The sequence below is a fragment of the Chiloscyllium plagiosum genome, chromosome 48 (assembly GCF_004010195.1).
Source record: "Chiloscyllium plagiosum isolate BGI_BamShark_2017 chromosome 48, ASM401019v2, whole genome shotgun sequence".
Lineage (NCBI taxonomy): Eukaryota > Metazoa > Chordata > Chondrichthyes > Orectolobiformes > Hemiscylliidae > Chiloscyllium > Chiloscyllium plagiosum.
The window spans coordinates 6,683,019-6,703,144 of NC_057757.1; the positions used below are offsets into that span (position 1 = coordinate 6,683,019).

At 45.5% G+C, this 20,126-nt stretch overlaps 1 protein-coding gene across 1 annotated transcript in view; it reads right to left on the reverse strand.

Moving 5' to 3' along the window:
• LOC122544360 (zinc finger CW-type PWWP domain protein 1-like) overlaps positions 1 to 20,126 on the reverse strand; it is a 111,221-nt gene that overhangs the window by 24,056 nt on the left and 67,039 nt on the right. Inside the window, exons 11-16 of the mRNA XM_043683592.1 lie at positions 17,670 to 17,745; positions 11,113 to 11,217; positions 9,243 to 9,314; positions 7,845 to 7,935; positions 6,507 to 6,571; positions 200 to 263 (exon numbers count right to left, since the gene is read on the reverse strand). Coding sequence (XP_043539527.1) covers positions 200 to 263; positions 6,507 to 6,571; positions 7,845 to 7,935; positions 9,243 to 9,314; positions 11,113 to 11,217; positions 17,670 to 17,745 — 473 coding nt within the window. The remainder of the gene's footprint in view (positions 1 to 199; positions 264 to 6,506; positions 6,572 to 7,844; positions 7,936 to 9,242; positions 9,315 to 11,112; positions 11,218 to 17,669; positions 17,746 to 20,126) is intronic.

Below are 20,126 nucleotides of genomic sequence, written 5' to 3' on the forward strand. Positions count from 1 at the left end.
GTGTGTGTGCGCGCGTGTCTGTGTGAGTGTGAGTCTGTGTGTGTGTGCGTGCATGTGTGTCTGTGTCTGTGTGAGTGTGTCTGTTTCCTGATTTGACATGTCTCTACATTTTCTAACTTTGATTGTGCTCCACACTAAGCATATTGGCCCTTCACCTAGGTTTTCCCATATACTGTAAATATATCGATATAAATTATACCGTTCTTCCCTTTTCCCTTTCTGACTGTTAGCTGATGGTTTTCAGGCTCCTTCTCTGCACAGTCCTGGAAACAAACACATTTTGAAAATAAATAAAAGTTGAAATTTAAAGCCATAAAATGGCATGCATTTCTTATACATTAATGTTGTCACACCTCTCATTAATTTAGCTTTAATTATATATGAAGGAACGAGTACAGCCAGGCGAAGCACAATTGGAAATCATCAAACGAATTCCCACAGGTTCCCATAATTAAAAATCCCCACATGCTACTCTGGATAATCTATTTACTGGCTTATCCCTTGGGTAGCTAAGCTGCACAGAAAAGGAATATCCCAGAGCTGATATGAATTTCATGTTGCATTAGATGGCTTTGGGATAGCAGGGGAAAGAGTACGGGGAAAATGAGTCAGGATTCCTACTTCTGATCGCGATGTTTAGCAACCTCTATATGAATTAGATCTGAGTTTATTGTCATGTGTACTCAAATTACAAAAGAACAGGAGTACAGTGAAAAGTGTACAATGTCACCAACACACAGGTATAAAGTACTCAGGTACAAATCTTACATACAAGAAAATGGAGAAAATAAAGAAATAAATTCCACTACAATCCTTGGATAAGCACATGGATGATGATGGGATAGTGTAGGGGGACGAGCTGAGAATAGTTCACAGGTCAGCGCAACATCGAGGGTCAAAGGGCCTGTTCTGCGCTGTATTGTCTTATGTTCTATGTTCTACATTGGAGATGTAACAGTCAAAAAGGCACAACAATGCCTCTTCTTTCTCAAGCGGCTTAGGAAATTTAGCATGTCCATAAGGACCCTCACCAAATTTTACAGACGCACCATAGAAATACTGTCCGGGTTATTAACAGCCTCGTACGGCAACTGCTCTGTCCAGGATTGTAGAAACTGCAGCCCAGATCATCATGAAAGTCAACCATCCATCCATGGACTCCATTTACACTTCTCATTGCCACGGAAAGGCTGCTAACATCACCAAAGACCCCTCCCACTGTGGTAATGTTCCCCTACAACCTCTTCTCACACACACACACACAAACAGTTTCAAGAACAGCTTCTTCCCTGCCATTATTTTACTGATGAATGGACCTCTCAAATAATGTTGATCCTGCTTCTTGCACCTCCTGCACAGCTGTAAGCTGTACACCTCACTCTGTCCCAGCACCCAGTGATCTGTATGCCCTCGCTTACAGATAAGTGTGCATCCAGTGAAGTTTTGGGGTGCTGTACCACTTGCTATTTATGTGTTCCTGTTTGCTGAGGTGGGTCTTAAGAACTTCAAACACTACTTGACATCTTTGGTTGTATCTACTCTGTTCAGGTTCAGGCTCATTTGGCAATCCCTCTCAGCAGTTACACTAGACTCTGATTGCGGTCTGTGATGGTGTCTTCCACGGATTCCCCACATCTGTAGACTTGCAGATTGTTTTAAAAAATAGAACAACTACAGCGTGGAAGCAAGCCACACCCACTCAGTTCCACCCCATCCCTGTAACCCTTGCATTTCCCATGGCTAACCCACCTAGCCTGCACATCCCTCGACACTATGGGCAATTTAGCCTGGACAATTCACCTGCGGGAGCACTCAGAGGAAACCTACGCGGACACGGGGAGAGTGTGCAAATTCCACGGAGTCGGTTGCCCAAGGTTGGGAATTGAAACCAGGTCCCCGATGCTGCAAGGCAATAGTGCTAACCACTAAGCCACCTTGCTGCCCATTCCAGGAGGTTCATTGAATACATCACGCTGTCTACATTGCTACTATTCTGCAGCAGTGGAAATGCTGAACAGCATTTGCAACCATCTGTATCCCCCAAATGGAATCCAGAATGTAGATAGTGCTGCTTTCATCCATCTTCAGTTGCCACAATCCATCCTCTATGGCCAAGGGTGGTATAGACCTTGGACTTAGCAAGTTGTGGCTAAACGTCTTCTACGGGATAATGAGACATCTTCAAATCTTTATTCCGACCTTTGGATCTATGCGCACTCCCAGTTCTCCTGGTTATTTCAATCCCTCTAATCCTGTCAACTTCCCTCAGCTGATGCTGTATCTACTTTGAGACGATGCTCACAGGATGACATCCAAATCCTTTATTGGGAGGCTGGAAGAACACAGCAGGTCAGGCAGCATCAGGAGGTGGAGAAGTCAACGGTTTCAGGTGTAACCCTTCTTCAGGACTTCTAAAACCTTGACAGACATCTTTGTAACCTTTTAGGATGATCCACGGTCAACGGTTCAGTGGCCCTTGAAGAGCCGCGATCTCGCCTGGCAGATTGAGGGTTACTTCTGAAATGTTTGAGCTGTGATGAGTAGATTTTGCTTAACGTCCGCCATCCGGAATTCCAGATCACCATTCTTCCCATTGCATCGGACTCGCAGCTTCATTTTGTCCTCTTGGAAAATAGGGCGCCACACTTCGCTGTGGTTCAGTGGATAATTGCGAGGAGCTGCCTTCAGTCAGGGAACTCGAGATGGCGCAGAATTTAATTTTATCAATACAAACAAATACAAACTCTGATGTTGGAGGCAGATTACATTTGCATCTTTCTTCCTGTGCAGCTTTTAATTACCTTGTTGCATAAGTGCTGAGCCATGCTGGGGTACAATTCCACAAGCACTGGATGCTCTCCAATACCAAATGCATATAAACTGAAAGAATAACTATGGAGTGGAAGCAGGCCAATCGGCCCATTGAGTCCAGGCCAACCTTCCAAAGAGCATCCCATCCCATGAGCTGGTAGAATTTTACACAGGTCTGCCCATTAATGGACAGCTTACATATCCTGTTGCCCTCCCATCTTGGGGAGTTGCACCGTGCCCTTTAATTGGCCGCATGGACACTGTGCCAGGTTTCTGCACACATTTGATGCATAATAATTCTGCAAGATTATTTAAATAAATACCTAATATTTATACAGCACCCTCTCCCATTGTCAAAGTGACTCAAAGACCTTCAGACAATGAAGTACCTTTGGATTGGATTGTTCCATCTCCCTCAGTGAGTTAATGAGTTTTGAAAGGTTACGAGGTTTCCTGCCTCAATTACCCATTCCAGATTCCCACCAGCTTCTGGGTGAACTCTCTTTCCTCAAATCCTGTCTAAGCTTCCTGCCTTTAATGTTAAAATTATGCTCACTTGTTTCTTGACCTTTCAACTATAGGGAACTGCTGCTTCCCATTCCCCCTGTTCATGCCCCTCATGCTCTTCTACACCTCAATCCAGTCCCGTCTCAGCCGCTTCTGCCCTAAAGAAACAACCCAAGCTTATCAGCATCTCTTCGCAGCTAAAGCTGCCCCAGCCCAGGCAACATCCTCTGCACCCCCTCCAGTGCAATCCCATCCTTCCTATTGTGTGGGGACCAGAACTGACAATAGACAATAGGTGCAGGAGTAGGCCATTCAGCCCTTCGAGCCTGCACCGCCATTCAACATGATCATGGCTGATCATTCCTAATCAGTATCCTGTTCCTGCCTTATCTCCATAACCCTTGATTCCACTATCTTTGAGAGCTCTATCCAACTCTTTCTTAAATGAATCCAGAGACTGCACATAGTACCCTAGCTGTGGCCTAACCAAAGTTCCGTACAGTTCCAACATATTCTCCCTGCTTGTTTAATCTACGCCACTATGTGGTATGTGTGCCACTTGGATCTTAGAATGTAAGAACATAAGGAATAGGAGCAGGAGTAGGCCATCTGGCTCATCAAGCCTGCTCTGCCATTCAATAAGATCATGGCTGATCTTCTTGTGGACTCAGCTCCACTTACCCTACTCCCACCGTAACCCTTAACTGCTTTACTATTCAAAAATCTATCTATCTTTCTATCTTAACTCCCATTCCAATCCCTCAGCCGGAAGGAGTTAAAAACACCCACTCACATTTATATCAGCGTAAACAGTAGGACCCTCCTCCCTTAAAAGTACATGAAAATTAACATATCAGTTATTTATTAAAAGCATCAGTATGCATTTCACAAGCCTAAATCCTTGCCTAGATTGCAAATTGTAAGTGATTGCTGGGTATTAATTACATCACATATAAGCCAGCTGAATCAACTATTTTGTACATAATCCATCCTAACTCCTTGATTAAATTGCAGTATAAAAATATCAAAAGAACTGTGGAAGCTGGAAATCAGAAACAAAAACGGATATCGCTAGAAAAGCTCAGCAGGTCTGGCAGCATCTGCAGAGCGAAAGCAGAGTTAGCCTTTTGAGTTCAGAGATCCTTCCTCAGAATGCAGTTGACTCTGATTTCTCTCCACAGATGCTGCTAGACCTGCTGTGCTTTTCCAGCCACTTCTGTTATTGTTAAATTACAGTATGTTGCTCATTTTCAGATATCCAATATTATTTAATCTTCAATCCATCGATGCCTCTATGAAATAAGACTTTACCCCATCCCCTCAACACTGTCCTCGTCATTTCTGGTCATCAGTATATGTCTAATGCAAGAATTATTGAAACAGCAGCAGAGTTACGACAAAAGCGGTGCTCCATCGAAGAACAGTCCTTGGGTTCACCTCCACTGCCTCCAATTGATTGGGTTCACACACCCACCCATTCCTCCAGGTTCGTGCATGAATGGAAAAGCCTTAAAACCTTTCTCTTCGATTCACTTGTGGGACATGGGTGTTACTGACTGAGTCAGCACTTATTGCCTGTCTCTAGTTGACCTTGAAAAGATAGCGGTGAACTGCCCTCTTGTCCATGTGCTGCAGGTTGAACCTAATGTTCTTCCTCCCGCTGAAGGTGCTGATTCTTGTCAGGGTACAGATTGAGAGGTCCCACCAGCCTACACCAAAATAGCTGCCTGTGCTGTTTTCAAGTGTGGATATTACATTACTTACAGTGTGGAAACAGGCCCTTCGGACTAACAGGTCCACACTGACCCATTCCCCTACACCTGACACTACAGGCAATTTAGTATGGCCAATTCACCTAACCTGCACATCTTTAGACTGTGGGAGGAAACCGGAGCACCCGGAGGACACCCACACAGACACAGGGAGAATGTGCAAACTCCACACAGACAGTTGCCTGAGGTGGGAATTGAACCCAGATCTCTGGCGCTGTGAGGCAGCAGTGCTAACCACTGTGCCACCGTGCCACCAATTAACTGGTGTTGCTCTCCTTTGTCTCCAGGATGAACTATTCCATTGGACCCTGACTTAGCTTCCCACCTACCATCCTCCGTCAATATCAACTAAAACTCTTTTGTCCTGTGCGCCACATCCCTGTGCACCTATCCCCACTGTGCTTGCTGACCTGCCCTGATTTCTGATCTGGTAATGCCTTGATACTTGAACATTTCATCTTTCTGTTCAGACTCCCCATGCACTTGCGTCCTCTCTATTTCTGTCATCTTTTCCAGCCCTGCAAAGCTCTGAGATTTCCCCAACTCCTCCAACTCTTGGAGTTTCTGATTTCCTTTGCTTCACACCCGTTACCGGCCACACCTTCAGCTGTCTAAAACCCAAGCTCTGGAACTCCGTCCATTAACCTCTCTGCCTCTGCATCTCTCGTTCTTTCCTTCTTTATGATCCTCCCCTAACATCTGCAACATTGGGCAAGCTCTTGGTCATCTGTCTTGATGTCCCTCTTTGCGTCCTGAGGTCAAGGTGTGATTCATGCTACTGTTGTGAAGGACATCTTCCTAGGTGAGAGGTGCTACAAAAATGCAATTAGTTGTTGTATTCACTCAAGTGGAACCTTGCAATCACACCTGATATGCACTTTCCAGCAAAGATCATTGCAGTATGATAAAATAATTAAAATTCTATATCTTTTCTTCCTCCCAGCCCAAACATGCAGAAAGCTCTTACAGTCACTTCACCTTAGATCAAATAAGGGGTGACCTTGTAGAGGTTTATAAAATCATGAGGGGCATGGATAGGATAAATAGACAAAGTCTTTTCCCTGGGGTTGGGGAGTCCGGAACTAGAGGGCGTAGGGTTAGGGTGAGAGGGGAAAGATATAAAAGAGACCTAAGGGGCAACGTTTTCACACAGAGGGTGGTATGGGTATGGAATGAGCTGCCAGAGGATGTGGTGGAGGCTGGTACAGTTACAACATTTAAAAGGCATCTGGATGGGTATATGAATAGGAAGGGTTTGGAGGGATATGGGCCAGGTGCTGGCAGGTGGGACTAGATTGGGTTGGGATATCTGGTTGGCATGGACGAGTTGGACTGAAGGCTCTGTTCCCGTGCTGTACATCGCTATGACTTTATAACTTGGGGACTGCTTGGGCTGAACACTTTACTGAGACCCACCTTGCTCCTCGTCTCTTTGTTCCTGGATGCTGGTCTTTTTGCATCCTTCACAATGCAGGGATCCTCTGTGGAACAAAAATAATAACTTCAAAGCTTTCAGAACAGGCAGTTGTACACAACAGACACTTCGGAGGGCGCAACAGCCGCTGGTATCACAGCGGTACGCTCAAGAAAAGACCTGAGGATCAATCTCCAGCTGGGCTTCAGCTGAGAAGAATAAGGGCAGATCTCAATGAAACTCATAAAATTCCAGCAGGAAACGTGGTCGGCATAGACACATTGGGGCGAAGGGTCTGTTTCCAACAGGGTAGATGCCGCAAGGATGTTCCCAAAGACAGGAAGAGTTCAGAACCAGGGTTAAACCATTTAGGACTGAGATGAGTAGAAATTTCTTCACCCCTGGAGAGTGGTGAGCCTGTGGAATTTGTGGTCACAGAAAGCAGTCAAGGCCAAATCATTGAAGGAGTTAGACATCGCACTTGGGGCTAAATGGATCAAAGGATATGGGGAGGAAATGCTTTTACAGAGTTGGATGATCAGCCAAGAATGGCACAGCAGGCTCGAATAGCCAAATGACCTACTCCTTCTTCTACTTTCTATGTTTCTACATTTCCAGTGTTAGATGCACCTCCATCACTGCACCCCAAACCAGGTGCCAGCAGAGTTATGCCCCATTGTCTCTGCCATATTTTGATTTTCTCCCCGCTGTCAATAACATTCTGAGGCCTATGTGAATGTTATTGCAATTGACATCACAATTGTGTATTATTAAACAGAGTTGCAGGGTTGGATGTTTTGAGCTAGAGAGAACGGCTGAACAGGCTGGGGCTGTTTTTCCCTGGAGCATCGGAGACTGAAGGGTGACCTTATAGAGGTTTATAAAATCATGAGGGGCATGGATAGGATAAATAGGCAAGGTCTTTTCCCAGGGCTGGGGGAGTCCAGAACTAGAGGGCATAGGTTTAGGGTGAGAGGGGAAAGATGTAAAAAAGACCTAAGGGGCAACTTTTTCACATAGAGGGTGGTACGTGTATGGAATGAGCTGCCAGAGGAGGTGGTGGAGGCTGGTACAATTACAGCATTTAAAAGGCATCTGGATAGGTATATGAATCGAAAGGGTTTGAAGGGATATGGACCAAGTGCTGGTAAGTGGGACTAGATTAGGTTGGGATATCTGGTCAGCATGGACAAGTCAGACTGAAGGGTCTGTTTGCATGCTGTACATCTCTATGATTCTAACTGGTTTTGTAAAGAACTCAGAGAAAATATCACCTTCTAGTTGTTCTAAAGCATTGGAGAAATTACAAACCAGTCCAATAAGATACAGAAATTAATTACCCAGCGATTCCTGACTGGAACTATCTTCGGACAGTTTGGCACCTTCAATTCCCTTATATCTGACAATAAAGCCAAACTGGGATATTCGGTCCTGCAAATAAAGTATATCAGAAAGGCGAAATAGCACTTTAGCGCATTAGTGACACACACACACGCACACTCACATACACACACAGAGACACGCGCGCGCGCGCACACGCCCACACACACATGCACTCACATGGTTGTAAACAGGATCTTTTCCAAAGAGAGCCCATGCAAACTTGCCATGGGATAGGTTAAGTTTGTGTTGGAAGCACACACACAGAGCCCATGATATCAAGGTCACCATTAACAAGTCTAGAGGACATTTGTATTTCATGTTTCATCACATTTTGGTTGGATTGGAGAAACTTGCCAGGTTAGGGTTGCTTCATTCACTCATGAGCGTGTCTGGCTAGGCCAGCATTCGATGGCCATCCCTAGTTACCCCAGAGGGTAGTTAACAGTCAACCACCTTGTTGAGGGTCTGGAGTCACACATAGGTTCGACCAGGTAAAGACGGCAGAATTTCTTCCCTAAAGGACATTAGGGAACTAGATGGCTTTTTCCCCAATGGTTTCATGATCATCATGAGACCAGATTTTTTATTGAATTCACGTTCCATCATCTGCCGTGGTGGGATTTGAACCCGGGTTTTCAGGGCAATCAGCTGAGTCTCTGGATTAATATTCTACTGATTATACTGCTAGGCCATTAGGTTAAGGAGCCTTGAGAGAAGTGAGCAGGAAGAAACGTTCGGTTAAGTGTTAAACGGTTTGATAATTCAGATATCACTGTTAGATGCTCACTTTTACTCCAGGTATTGATCTCAGGGTTCTGTCCTGATGGGGCATGCATGGTGTTATCATGGGACAACGGCAATATGGAGGGTAGATGAGGAGAGTGAAGCTGAGGCAGCATAAGAACAAGGTAGAGAGCTGGGCCAATGTCCCAGACAACCCGGGAGGAGGGGGGGGTGCGTTCTATCCAGGCCGGTGGGCCACTGCACTGCTCCAATGCTGCCCCAGACTGTGTAGGGAGGAGGGAGGCCTGAATCACCTCTGCCCACATTTCTAGGAGACACAAACTTGGTAGGGATGGAAGGTGTTCCAATGGAGAGTTATATTCCACTGGTAACATTAACTCTGTTCCTTTCCCTGCAGATGCTACAGATTCTCCAGCACGTGCTATTTTTATTTTGGGCTTCCAGTCCGCACTGTACTTTGCTTTAAGGCTCACTCCCTTAATTTGCTTAAGTCCTTCCTTTCTTCCATGTCTGTGAGGTGCCGTTTAAGTCCAAAGACTTGTTTAAATATCTCGAAAAGAGCAATAGAAAGCAGCTTTAATGCTAAGATTCAATAAGGGCCTCTGAGACACCTGTATTTTCACTTTCTGAGCCTCTTCAGCCATCTTCTTTGCAGTGTTTACCCTCTTTGAGAAATCACGTTTCTATGTACAAGAGAAATCAAATGAAACAGAAATGAATTCAAACAGCACATCACTGAAATGTCTCAAAGGGTTGCTAGAGATATACCGCCAGTTGCGCGAGAAATCTGTGCACCCAATCTGTGAATGTTTTTAATGCACTCACAGAATGTGGTCGTCACAGGCTAGGCCAGCCAGTATTGTGTCTCTAATTCCCTAATTGCTCAGACGGCAGTTGAGAATCAACCTCGATGCCGTGGATCTGGAGTTACGTGTAGGCTAGACCAAGTAAGGAAGGCAGATTTCCTTCCCTAAAGGATATTAGTGACCCAGATGGATAACTCCCGGAAATTGACAAAGTTTCTTTCTTAACAGTTCTCTCTCCATTATCTCTCTTTATAGGCTTCCTTTTTTCCCAATCAACCTGATGTCCAGATGTTTGACACACCACTGTACCAGATGAGACTTAAAAGTCATACAGCACGGATACAGTCTCTTCAGTCCAATTCGTCCGTGCCGACCAGTTATCCTAAATAAATCTAGTCCCATTTGCCAGTACTTGGCTCATATCTCTCTAAACCCTTCCTACTCATTTATGCATCCAGTTAAATGCTGTAATTGTATCCGTCTCCGCCACTTCCTCATTCCATACATGCACCACCCTGTGTGAGGAAAAGTTGCCCCTCAGGTCCCTTTTAAATCTTTCCCCTTAAACCTAGGACCCCCTATGCTGAGCAAAAGAGCTTGGCTATTCACCCTATCCATGCCCTTCATGATTTTATAAACCTCTATAGGGTCACCATCCAGCTGTGGGGATACTAACACTGCATCACAACAGTGTAGCGTGCCTTCACTGGAGTGTCAGCCTTGGCTTTTAGTCATTTTTAATCAATCTATGAGACTCACTTCTGGAGCAGGTGAGATTTGAACCTGGTTCTTCAGGCCCAAAGACAGGAACATTACCACTGCCCCACAAACTCTCTGCAATCATGAGCAAATCAACCCACCGATCTTGATGACTGGCGGGATTCAAACCTAGCTCCCCACATCATCACCGGGGTCTCTAGATTAACATTCTAGCTACAATACCGCTAGGCCATTGCCTCCCCTTATTGATTCAGGGACCAGTACTGGCCTGGTCCCCTTGACCCCTTCAATCTGGGCTCTTTCAGCTGTCATTAAACCAGCAGGACAGGAACCGGACATGAGGAGAGAAATGCTGCAGGATTTTGAGGAAAGGGGTGAGATTGGAATGAGACTAGTTAGATTAGTCGACAACACAGACTCAATAAATTATATTGTCCTCCTGTGTTATACAAAGTCTCTATTAATGTTTTTATAATTCATTCATGGGGTGTGGGCGTCGCTGGCAAGACCAACATTTATTGCCCATCCCTAATTTAAGAGTCAACCACATTGCTGCGGGTCTGGAGTCACATGGAGGAAGACTAGGTAAGCATGGCAATTAGTGGATCAGATGGGTCTTTCCACCAAATCGACAATGGACTCACAGTCATCATTAGACAGATTTTATTGAAATCTGTCATGACGGGATTCGAACATTACCTGGGCAGCTGGATTACAGCGCTAGGCCATTGGGAAAGCCAGCATTTCTGGCACTGCAGCACTACCCACAATCTGAAACAACAGGAGACCCCATTGGGAATGGGAAAATGGTGGGCATGCCTCCATTTTAACTGCTCCCCACTTGGTGGATAGCAGGAAGAAGTGGTTAAGATCAAGCTCCATGTTTCATACGGAGGAAACAGCACTTATTCAATTTAAAAGAAGATCACATTTCCTGCTAATAAAGTTTACTTACTGCCATGTTTCTCTCTTGAGGAATCTCCTGGAAACTCTTTATCAGCGGTACCGGGATCCACGCATGGCTTACGGTCGTGTCAAAAAATGTAATGTGATATTTTGACTGGAAAAGCAGCAGAGTGCAGAAGTGTGTCACAATCAGCATATTCACCTCAACAACCATCTTCCAACCAGTTACACGATTCCTCGCCCCATGCCTTGCCCCTCAGTGGGGCACTGAGTTAAAGTTTGCAAAGACACTCAATGTCAGTGAATGCCCAGTTAACAGACCAGTGGTGGGACAGTACAATAATGACTAAGTTCAATTCCTGCTTACAATCAGTACCCTATGGGTACTGTAGGAAAATGCACAGTGTTTGGTTGCAAATTTGGCACCACAGCATCTGACAACTTTTTAAAAAATTCATTCGGGGGATAGACATCGCCGGTTTAGCCGGTATTTGTTACCCACCCTTGAGAAGGGGGTGGTGAGCTGCTTTTATGAATAACCGCATCCATATGGTGCAGGGACATCCCCGCAATGCTGTTTGGGATGGATCTCCAGGATTTTGACCTAGCGACACTGAAGAAATAACGATATATTTCCAAGTCAGGATGGTGAACGTGCAGGGGTGGTGTTTCCATGTATCTGTTGCCCTTGTCCTTCTGGATAGTGCAGGTCATGGGTTTGAAAATTGCTGTCGAACCAGGCTTGGCGAATTGCTGCAGCGCATCTTGCAGATGGTACACACTGCAGCTACTGTGTGTCAGTAGGCAAGGGAACTTGCTTTTATATAGTGCCTTTAACGTAGTAGAACATTCTGATGCAAATCACAGAAATGATATCAGACCAAAAGTTGACACTGAGCCACACTCAGTAGTTCTGAGGACTGGAGCACTTGTCCTTGTATTCCGCCATCACCCCTGTACCTTCAGACCTCCACTCGCCACCTCAGTTAAGAGCAGTCTGTATTTTAAAATTTTCACCCTTGTTTCCAAATCCCTCCCTGCTTCTCTATATCTATCGTCTTTTCGAGTCCTAAACAGGCTGAAGTCTCTGCATTCCTTCTCTTCTCGCCAACTGAGCATTTCACCAATCTCACTATTGACCTTGCCTTCAGCTTTTCAAAGAATCACAGAATCCCTCCGCGGTGGAAGCAGACCATTCAGCCCCTAGAGTCCACACTGGCCCTCCGAAGAGCATTCTACCCAGACCGACCCACCTACCCTATCCCTGTAACCCTGCATTTCGCATGGTTAACCCACCTAGCCTGCACATCCCTGTGCACTATGCACAATTTAGCGTGGCCAATCCACCCTAACCTGCATATCCTTGGACTGGGGAGGAAACGGGAGCACCCAGAGGAAACCCACACAGACATGGGGAGGATGTTCAAACTCCACACAGACAGTCGCCTGAGGATGGAATTGAACCTGGGTTCCTGGAGCTGTGAGGCAGCAGTGCTAACTACTGAGCTGCCATGTTGCTGTGGGATCTGGGATCTCAACTCTAGAATTTCCTCTGTGAGCCTCCGAAACTCTATCTCCCTCTCGTCTACTTTGCTCCGTAAAGTCTAACTCTTCTTTGGCCACTTCCTTACCACCTTGCTTGGTGCTGAGTTTAACTTGGCAGTGCTCCCAGGTCGCACCTCAGGATATTTTTGGCTCAGTGAGAGTGCTGTTTTGTATCATTAATTTGTTGCGTCCCAATACTCTTGGAATTTTAAGAAGGAGGAAGTGAGGACTGCAGATGCTAGAGATCAGAGTTGAGAGTGTGGTGCTGGAAAAGCACAGCATCCGAGGAGCAGGAGAATCGACCTTTCCTGATGAAGGGCTCATGCCCGAAACGTTGATTCTCCTGCTCCTCGGATGCTGCCTGACCTGCTGTGCTTTTCCAGCACCACACTCTCGACTCTTGGAACTTTAGCCTTACAACCCACACAGTTGTCAAAACTTCCTCCCTTTCAAGGGAAATAAGATGTGGGCACCCCTGCGTTCACAGAACTCAGCACAGACTGAGAATTGAACTGTGACAGAAGATTATAAGAAACAGAAGGAGTGGGCAACACAGCTCCCTGAATCGTTCCAAGATTGAACAAGATCATTGCTAATCTAACTGTAGCCTTAACTCCACTTTCCTGCCTGTTCCCCATGATTCTCTACTGGCCAGTGGATAAAACTGAACTGGGGACCTATTGAATGATTCAGCCTCATAAGTTCTCTGGAGAGGGATAGTCCAAAGACTTGCAACTCTCAGAGAGCAGAAAAATCTTCTACGTATCCATCTTAAACTGGAGACCCCTTATTTAAGCTATGTTTAGACTGCACCATGAGGCGAAACTTCCTCTCAACATTTACCCTCTCAAACCCTGTCAAAATCTTGAATAAGATCACCTCTTATTCTCCAAAACTGCAGTAAGTGTAGGACTAACTGGTTCAACCTTTCCTTATAAGGCAATCCTTACATCATTGGGATCAGCTGAGTGAATCATCTTCGAATGGCCTTCAATGCAAGAATCTTCCTCCTTAAGATGTATGCCACGCTCTAGAGGTGGTCTCACCAACTTACTCTACAGTGGCTGCAAGGTTTTCTTATTTTTATAGCACTTTCTCTGCAATAAAGGCCAACATTTCCTTTTCCTTTCTGGGATATTTGGTATATCTCTGTGCTAACTGAAATAACTCCACAGCGGCTGGTATCCTGTCACTAAATCACCCTTTATTTACACGTGCATAGAACATGACACTGGCCCAGCTCCCTCAGAGCCAGCTCCTAGAGTGAGCAGAACTCCTGTCCATTTTTTTTTCCCTTTGTAGTGAAAAAGAACAAATGTGTAAATGTTTATTTACTTTCCACCACCAGGAAGAAAGGAAACACCTGACTGGCTAGTGACAAGCAGTGTCCTTCTCAGAGGGCAATGCTGCGTGATCGAACAGTGAAGGTGAGGGCAGGGATTAAAGCAGAATAGAGTTGGAGGGAGTATTAATACACTCCACTCCTTGCGGTGCCCACCTTTCCCTGAAAATCTACTCCTGTTTATATCTAGGTAAAAACAATGACTGCAGATGCTGGAAACCAGATTTTGGATTAGTGGTGCTGGAAGAGCACAGCAGTTCAGGCAGCTGCTCCTCAGATGCTTCCTGAACTGCTGTGCTCTTCCAGCACCACTAATCCAAAATCCTGTTTATATCTGTCAGCCAGGGTTCCCTGATTGGACCAGGGTAACTGCCCCAATCAGGGAACTCCTATTCTATGAGGTCCACTGGGCTGACCTCGTTCCAATCGCTACCCTGACCTTTTGTGATTCATGTATAAGGACACTCAGATCTCTCATAAAGCTATCGATAATCTCAATTTAAATATACTGCCTTTTGTTGTTCCTTTCAAAGTTTCACATTTTACTACATTATTCTCATTTACCAACATTTTGCCGACTCATTTATCCTGTCCATATCCCTCTGCAGACTCTCTATCCTCCTCTCCATTTGCTATCCCATTGTAAATTTGACTACAATGCACCTGCATCATTAATATCTGTTAGTAACTGAAGCCTGACACTGATCTCTGCAGCGTTATACTTGTAACTGACACAAAACCCAAACCTGTTATTAAAATTCCTTGTTTCTGTTGGTTAATCAGTTCTCTCTCCATGATAACAGATCACTCTGAACACCATGAGCTCAGAATTACTTTTTTCACAGGATGTGTGATATTGAAGGAGTCCAGCAAAGGTTCACCAGACTGATTCCCAGGATAGCAGGACTGACATATGACATATAGGCTTGTACTCACTGGAATTTAGAAGAATGATGGGGTATCTCATAGAAACATATAAAATCCTGATGGAACTGGACAGGCTGCATGCAGGAAGAATGTTCCCGATGTTGGGCAAGTCCAGAACTAGGGGTCACAGTCTAAGAATAAGGGGTAAGGCCATTCAGGACTGAGAAAAGGGAGAATTTCTTCACTCGGAGAATTATGAACCTGTGGAATTCTCTCTCACAGGAAGCTGTTGGGGCCAGTTCTCTAGATATATTCAAGAGGGACTTGAGGTGGCCCTTGTGGCTAAAGGGATCAAGGGATATGGAGAGAAAGTGGGAATGGAATACTGAGAATGCACGATCAGCCATGATAGCATTGAATGGTCATGCAGGCTCAGAGAGCCAAATGGCCTACTCCTATCCCTAATTTCTATGTTTCTATGTGGGTGTTGCGGGGCAAACACCAGAGTTTGTTGTCCATCTCTAATTGCCCTGAAACTAAGTGGCATGCTAAGGTAATTTCAGAGGGCAGATAAAAGTCAACCACATTGCATTGAGTCTGGAGTGATATGTGGGCCAGACCAGACAAGAACTGAAGATTTCTTCCTCAAAACATATGCACAACTGATGATAATGTGGGCGGCACAGTGGTTAGCACTGCTGCCTCACGGCGCCAGAGACCCAGGTTCAATTCCCACCTCAGGCAACTGTCTGTGTGGAGTTTGCACATTCTCCCAGTGTCTGCGTGGGTTTCCTCCGGGTGCTCTGGTTTCCTCCCACAGTCCAAAGATGTGCAGGTTAGGTAAATTGGCCATACTAAATTGCCTATAGTGTCAGGTGAAGGGGTAAATGTAGGGGAATGGGTCTGGGTGGATTGCTCTTCGGAGGGTCGGTGTGGACTTGTTGGGCTGAAGGGCCTGTTTCCACATTGTAAGTAACCTAATCTAATTGAGATCAGATTTATTAACTGAATTTAAATTCTACCAGCTGCCATGGTGTGGTCCCATGTTCCCAGAGGATTAAGTTTGGGCCCCCAATTTACTTTTCCAGCAACATATTTATTACATCTGCTCTCCCCCCCCACCTTCCCCCCAATAAAATTCTTATTTTGTGCATTAACAGTGGAACAGGAGAAGTACAGTCAGCCCCTCGAGCCTGTTCCACCCTTCATTGCTGACATCCCTTGCTTAACAAAAATTCATCCATCTTCAGATTTAAAATTAACAAGTGATCCGGCGCCCTTCTGTTTGTGGAAGAGAGTTCCAAACCACTGACTTTGTACGTAGAAGCTGCAGTCAATATTCCCTATTGTTTTTCTAACTGATGCGCAGATCACAGAAGCCCTACAGGGTGGAAGCAGGCCATTTGGCCCATCCCTCTTACCCCTCCTAAGAGCATCCCACCCAGATGCATACCACCCACATCCTATCCCTGCAACCCTGCCAACCCACCTCACCTGCACCCAATAGGGCAATGCAGCATGGCCAATCTACCTAACCTGCTCATCTTGGGTCTGTGAGAGCTCTCCATAGACTCAGAGAAAACCCACGCAGACACGGGAGAGAATGTGGAAACTCCACCCAGACAGTCGCCTGAGGGTGGAATTGAACCCGGCTCCCTGACGCTGTGAGGCAGGAGTGCTCACTGCTGAGCCACCGTGCTGCCCTGGATCTCCAGGGTTTGACCACCACAGTGGCTCCCGGAAACGGACGCCATGCATCAGCAGACTGATGAATGAGTGCAAGGCCTTCCCAGCAGCAACAAATGATCCCAAGCTTCCAGCTGCCTGCCACTTCGACATTCCTACGCTGAGATTTCTGCCACAGGCCTGCTATAGTGCTCCACCGAGCCTCAGCGCAAACTTGAAGGACTCTGCAGCCCCTGGGAGTCAACATCGAGTTTAACAACTCTCAACCCTGATTCCATCCTTTCATGTATGTTTACCCGCCCGCACACCCGATCCTGTTCTGACACAAGTTGCTTTTAGCCCAGTCACCCATTTTCACCTACTCCTGGGCCTTTTATGAGTTGCTTTCAGTACAGCTCACCCATTTGACTGTCATGTTGGTGATGATCTCAGCATTGAGGTGGAAGACCTCTGATCCGGGACCACTTAAGAAGGATAGTAATGTTAACTTTTATTTCTTTATTTTTCCACTTTATACCCAAGATTTTGCATCTAAGATGATGTCAAAGAATGGCGACATTGTACACTTTTCACTGTCCTCCTGCATCCCCGTACTTCAGACTTCACCTGATGAAGGAGCAGTGCTCCAAAAGCTTGTGGCTTCAAGTAAACCTGTTGGACTATAACCTGGTGCCGTGTGACTTCGGACTTTCTCCACCCCAGTCCAACACCGGCACCTCCACATCATCCTGGTACTTGAGTACATGTGACAATCAAGCCTAATTCTATTTCTCCTATTAGCCCACATTATCAATTATTAATTAGCTTTTCTTCTCTCCTGGCCTGCTATAATCTTCTTGTTTCTCTAGACCCTTCATATCCCTTGCTCCCTCTCCATCTCCATCTCTCCCCTTCACCCACCAACCTCGTCTCCAGCATAAATACCACATTTTTCTGAACTGCTAACACCCAGAAATGTTGGTTCAGTTTTTCTTCCCACAGACCTGCTGAGTTTCGCTAGCAATCTCTGTTCATGCCTCCCCGTGGCCAAGCAGCTGAGAGGGAATATTGCTGGTGGAACTTCATCCACTTTTGACTGCTATGTCCTCTACGGACTCCATTTGGTAGCTATCACTCAGTGCTACACTAGAGAGTAAGATTGTCCTAGACTTTTGCTTCATACTGACCGGAAACTGATCTGAGTCGGTTGTGAACATAAAGTATTTCCCAGTCTGCGGATCATGTTCCACCATCCCTGGCCACCTGAATAATTAAAAATTTGCAGTTATGCACCCGACAGTAGCAATTAGACCCTAGGTAAGATACTTATTTATAATAATCTAATAGTTGAAATCAGTAAGAACAGAATTTTTAATGCAGATACAAGCCTAGTACTTTACAGTCACAATTCTACCCCCGAGTCCCTACCTTCAGCCCCTGTTAGAGATGAACTCAGAAATTAAAGGCCAGGGAGTCTCACAGCAGTGGTAGGGAAACTATTGGAGAACATTTTTGAAGGAGCGAATTAATACCCATTTGGAAAGGCATGGGTTAATTTGGGATAATCAGCACAGTTTTGTCAGGGTGGGGGGACATGCTTAACAAATTTGTCAGAATGCTTTGAAAATGTGATCAGGTGTGCGGATAATAGAAGTTCAGTTGACATAGTTTATATGGATTTTAGCAAAGCTTTTGACAAGATCCCACATTGGAGACTGATTGAGAAATACATGGAATTGAAGAAAAGTTGGCGAGATGGATCAGAAACTGGCTTGTTACAAAGGGTAGTGGTTGAAGGCTGTTTGAGTGACGGGATGCTGGTTTCCAGCGGTGTACCAAAGGGATCAGTACTGGGACCCTTATTGTTTACTATATATATAAATGATATAGATGAAAATATGGGAGGAGTGCTACAAAGATTTACAAACAACATCAAGATTGTTAGAGTAGTTAAGATCGAAGAAGAGGGTTGTAGGAAGATATAGATGGGTTGTCAGAGGGGCGGACCAGTGACAAACAGTATTTAACTCTAATATGTGAGAGGTGATAGACTTTGGATGAAGACACAAGTTAAGGAAGTATTTGACGCATGGCAGGACACTGGGTAGCTCACAGGAACAGAGGGATCTTGAGGTAATTGTTCACAGATCTCTGAAATCTGCAAAGCACGTTAATGGGTTAGTTAAGAAAGCACACGGGGGACACTTGCTTTCATCAGTTGTGGCACAGGGTATAAGAGCAAGGAGGTAATGTTGGAGTGTACAGAGTGTTGGAGGAAGTGAGTACTGCAGATGCTGGAGATCAGAGTCGAGAGTGTGGAGCTGGAAAAGCAGGTCAGGCAGCATCAGGAGAAGGAGAATCGACATTTCGGCAAAAGCCCTTCATCAGGAACACACAGCGTTGGTCAGGCCGCAGTTGGAGTCGATAAAGTGTGGAGCTGAAAAAGGTACAGCAGATCAAGCAGCATCAGAGGAGAGGACAGTTGGTGTTTTGGATCGGGACCCTTCATCAGGACTCACGATGAAGGGTCCCAATTTGAAACGTCGACTCTCCTGCTGCCCGGATGCTGCCTGTCCTGCTGTGCTTTTCCAGCTCCACACTCTCGACTCCGATCTCCAGCATCTGAAGTCCTCACTTTCTCCAACACTATGTACACTCCGGCATTACCTCATTGCTCTTATACCCGATGCCACGACACTGCAAGTGTCCCCCGTGTGCTTTCTTCACTAACCCATTAACGTGCTTTGCTGACTTCAGGGATCTATGAATAATTACCTCAAGATCCCTCTGAGCTTGACCTGCTCCACACTTTATCAACTCTGACTTTACAGCATCTGCATTTCTCACTATCTTCAGGTCGCAGCTGGAGTGCTGTGTCCATTTCTGGTTGCCTCACTACAGGAAGGATGTGATAGCACTAGAAGGGGTATAGCGAAGGTTCACCAGGATGTTGCCTGAGATGGAGCAATTGAGCTAGATAGGCTTGGATTGCTTTCCTTAGAGCACAAAAGGCTGGGGGGAGGTGGGGGCACGATTGAGGTGTATAAGATTAAGAGCGGTATAGATAGGGTGAATGGAGAGCAGCTGTTCCCCTTTGTTGAGGGGTCAATCCCAAGAGGGCATTGTTTTAGGGTAAGGGGCAGGAGATTTAGAGGGTATTTGGGAAAAATATTTTCACTCAGCAGTTAGTTGGAATCTGGAATGAACTGCCTGGGAAGATAGTGGAGGCTGGAAACCTTACAACCTTTAAAAAATTTTTGAACGAGGACTTCAAATATTGTAACATTCAAGGATATGGAACAAGTGCAGGAAATTGGAATCTGTGGTAGTTAATGTTGGTGCAGGCTCAATGGGCTGTATGAACCTACATCGGGTTAAAAGTCAAAGGGGAGCAGAAGAGTCAGAGAATAGGATTTAAATTATCACCGGCAGAAATTGTCCAAAATGTGCATCAGCACAAACAGGACCTGTAAGGAGGAATCAAAACTAACACTTCAAGGTGTAGCCTCCCTCAGATCTCCTGCATAAACCCACTAGCATTCAAATGGGTCACGTGAGCAGGTCAGGCATCTCTCTTTCAAGCCAGTACGCTGGTTAGAAAGGGAAGGACCAGCCAATATGTTTGTGCCATGTACGAAACTAAT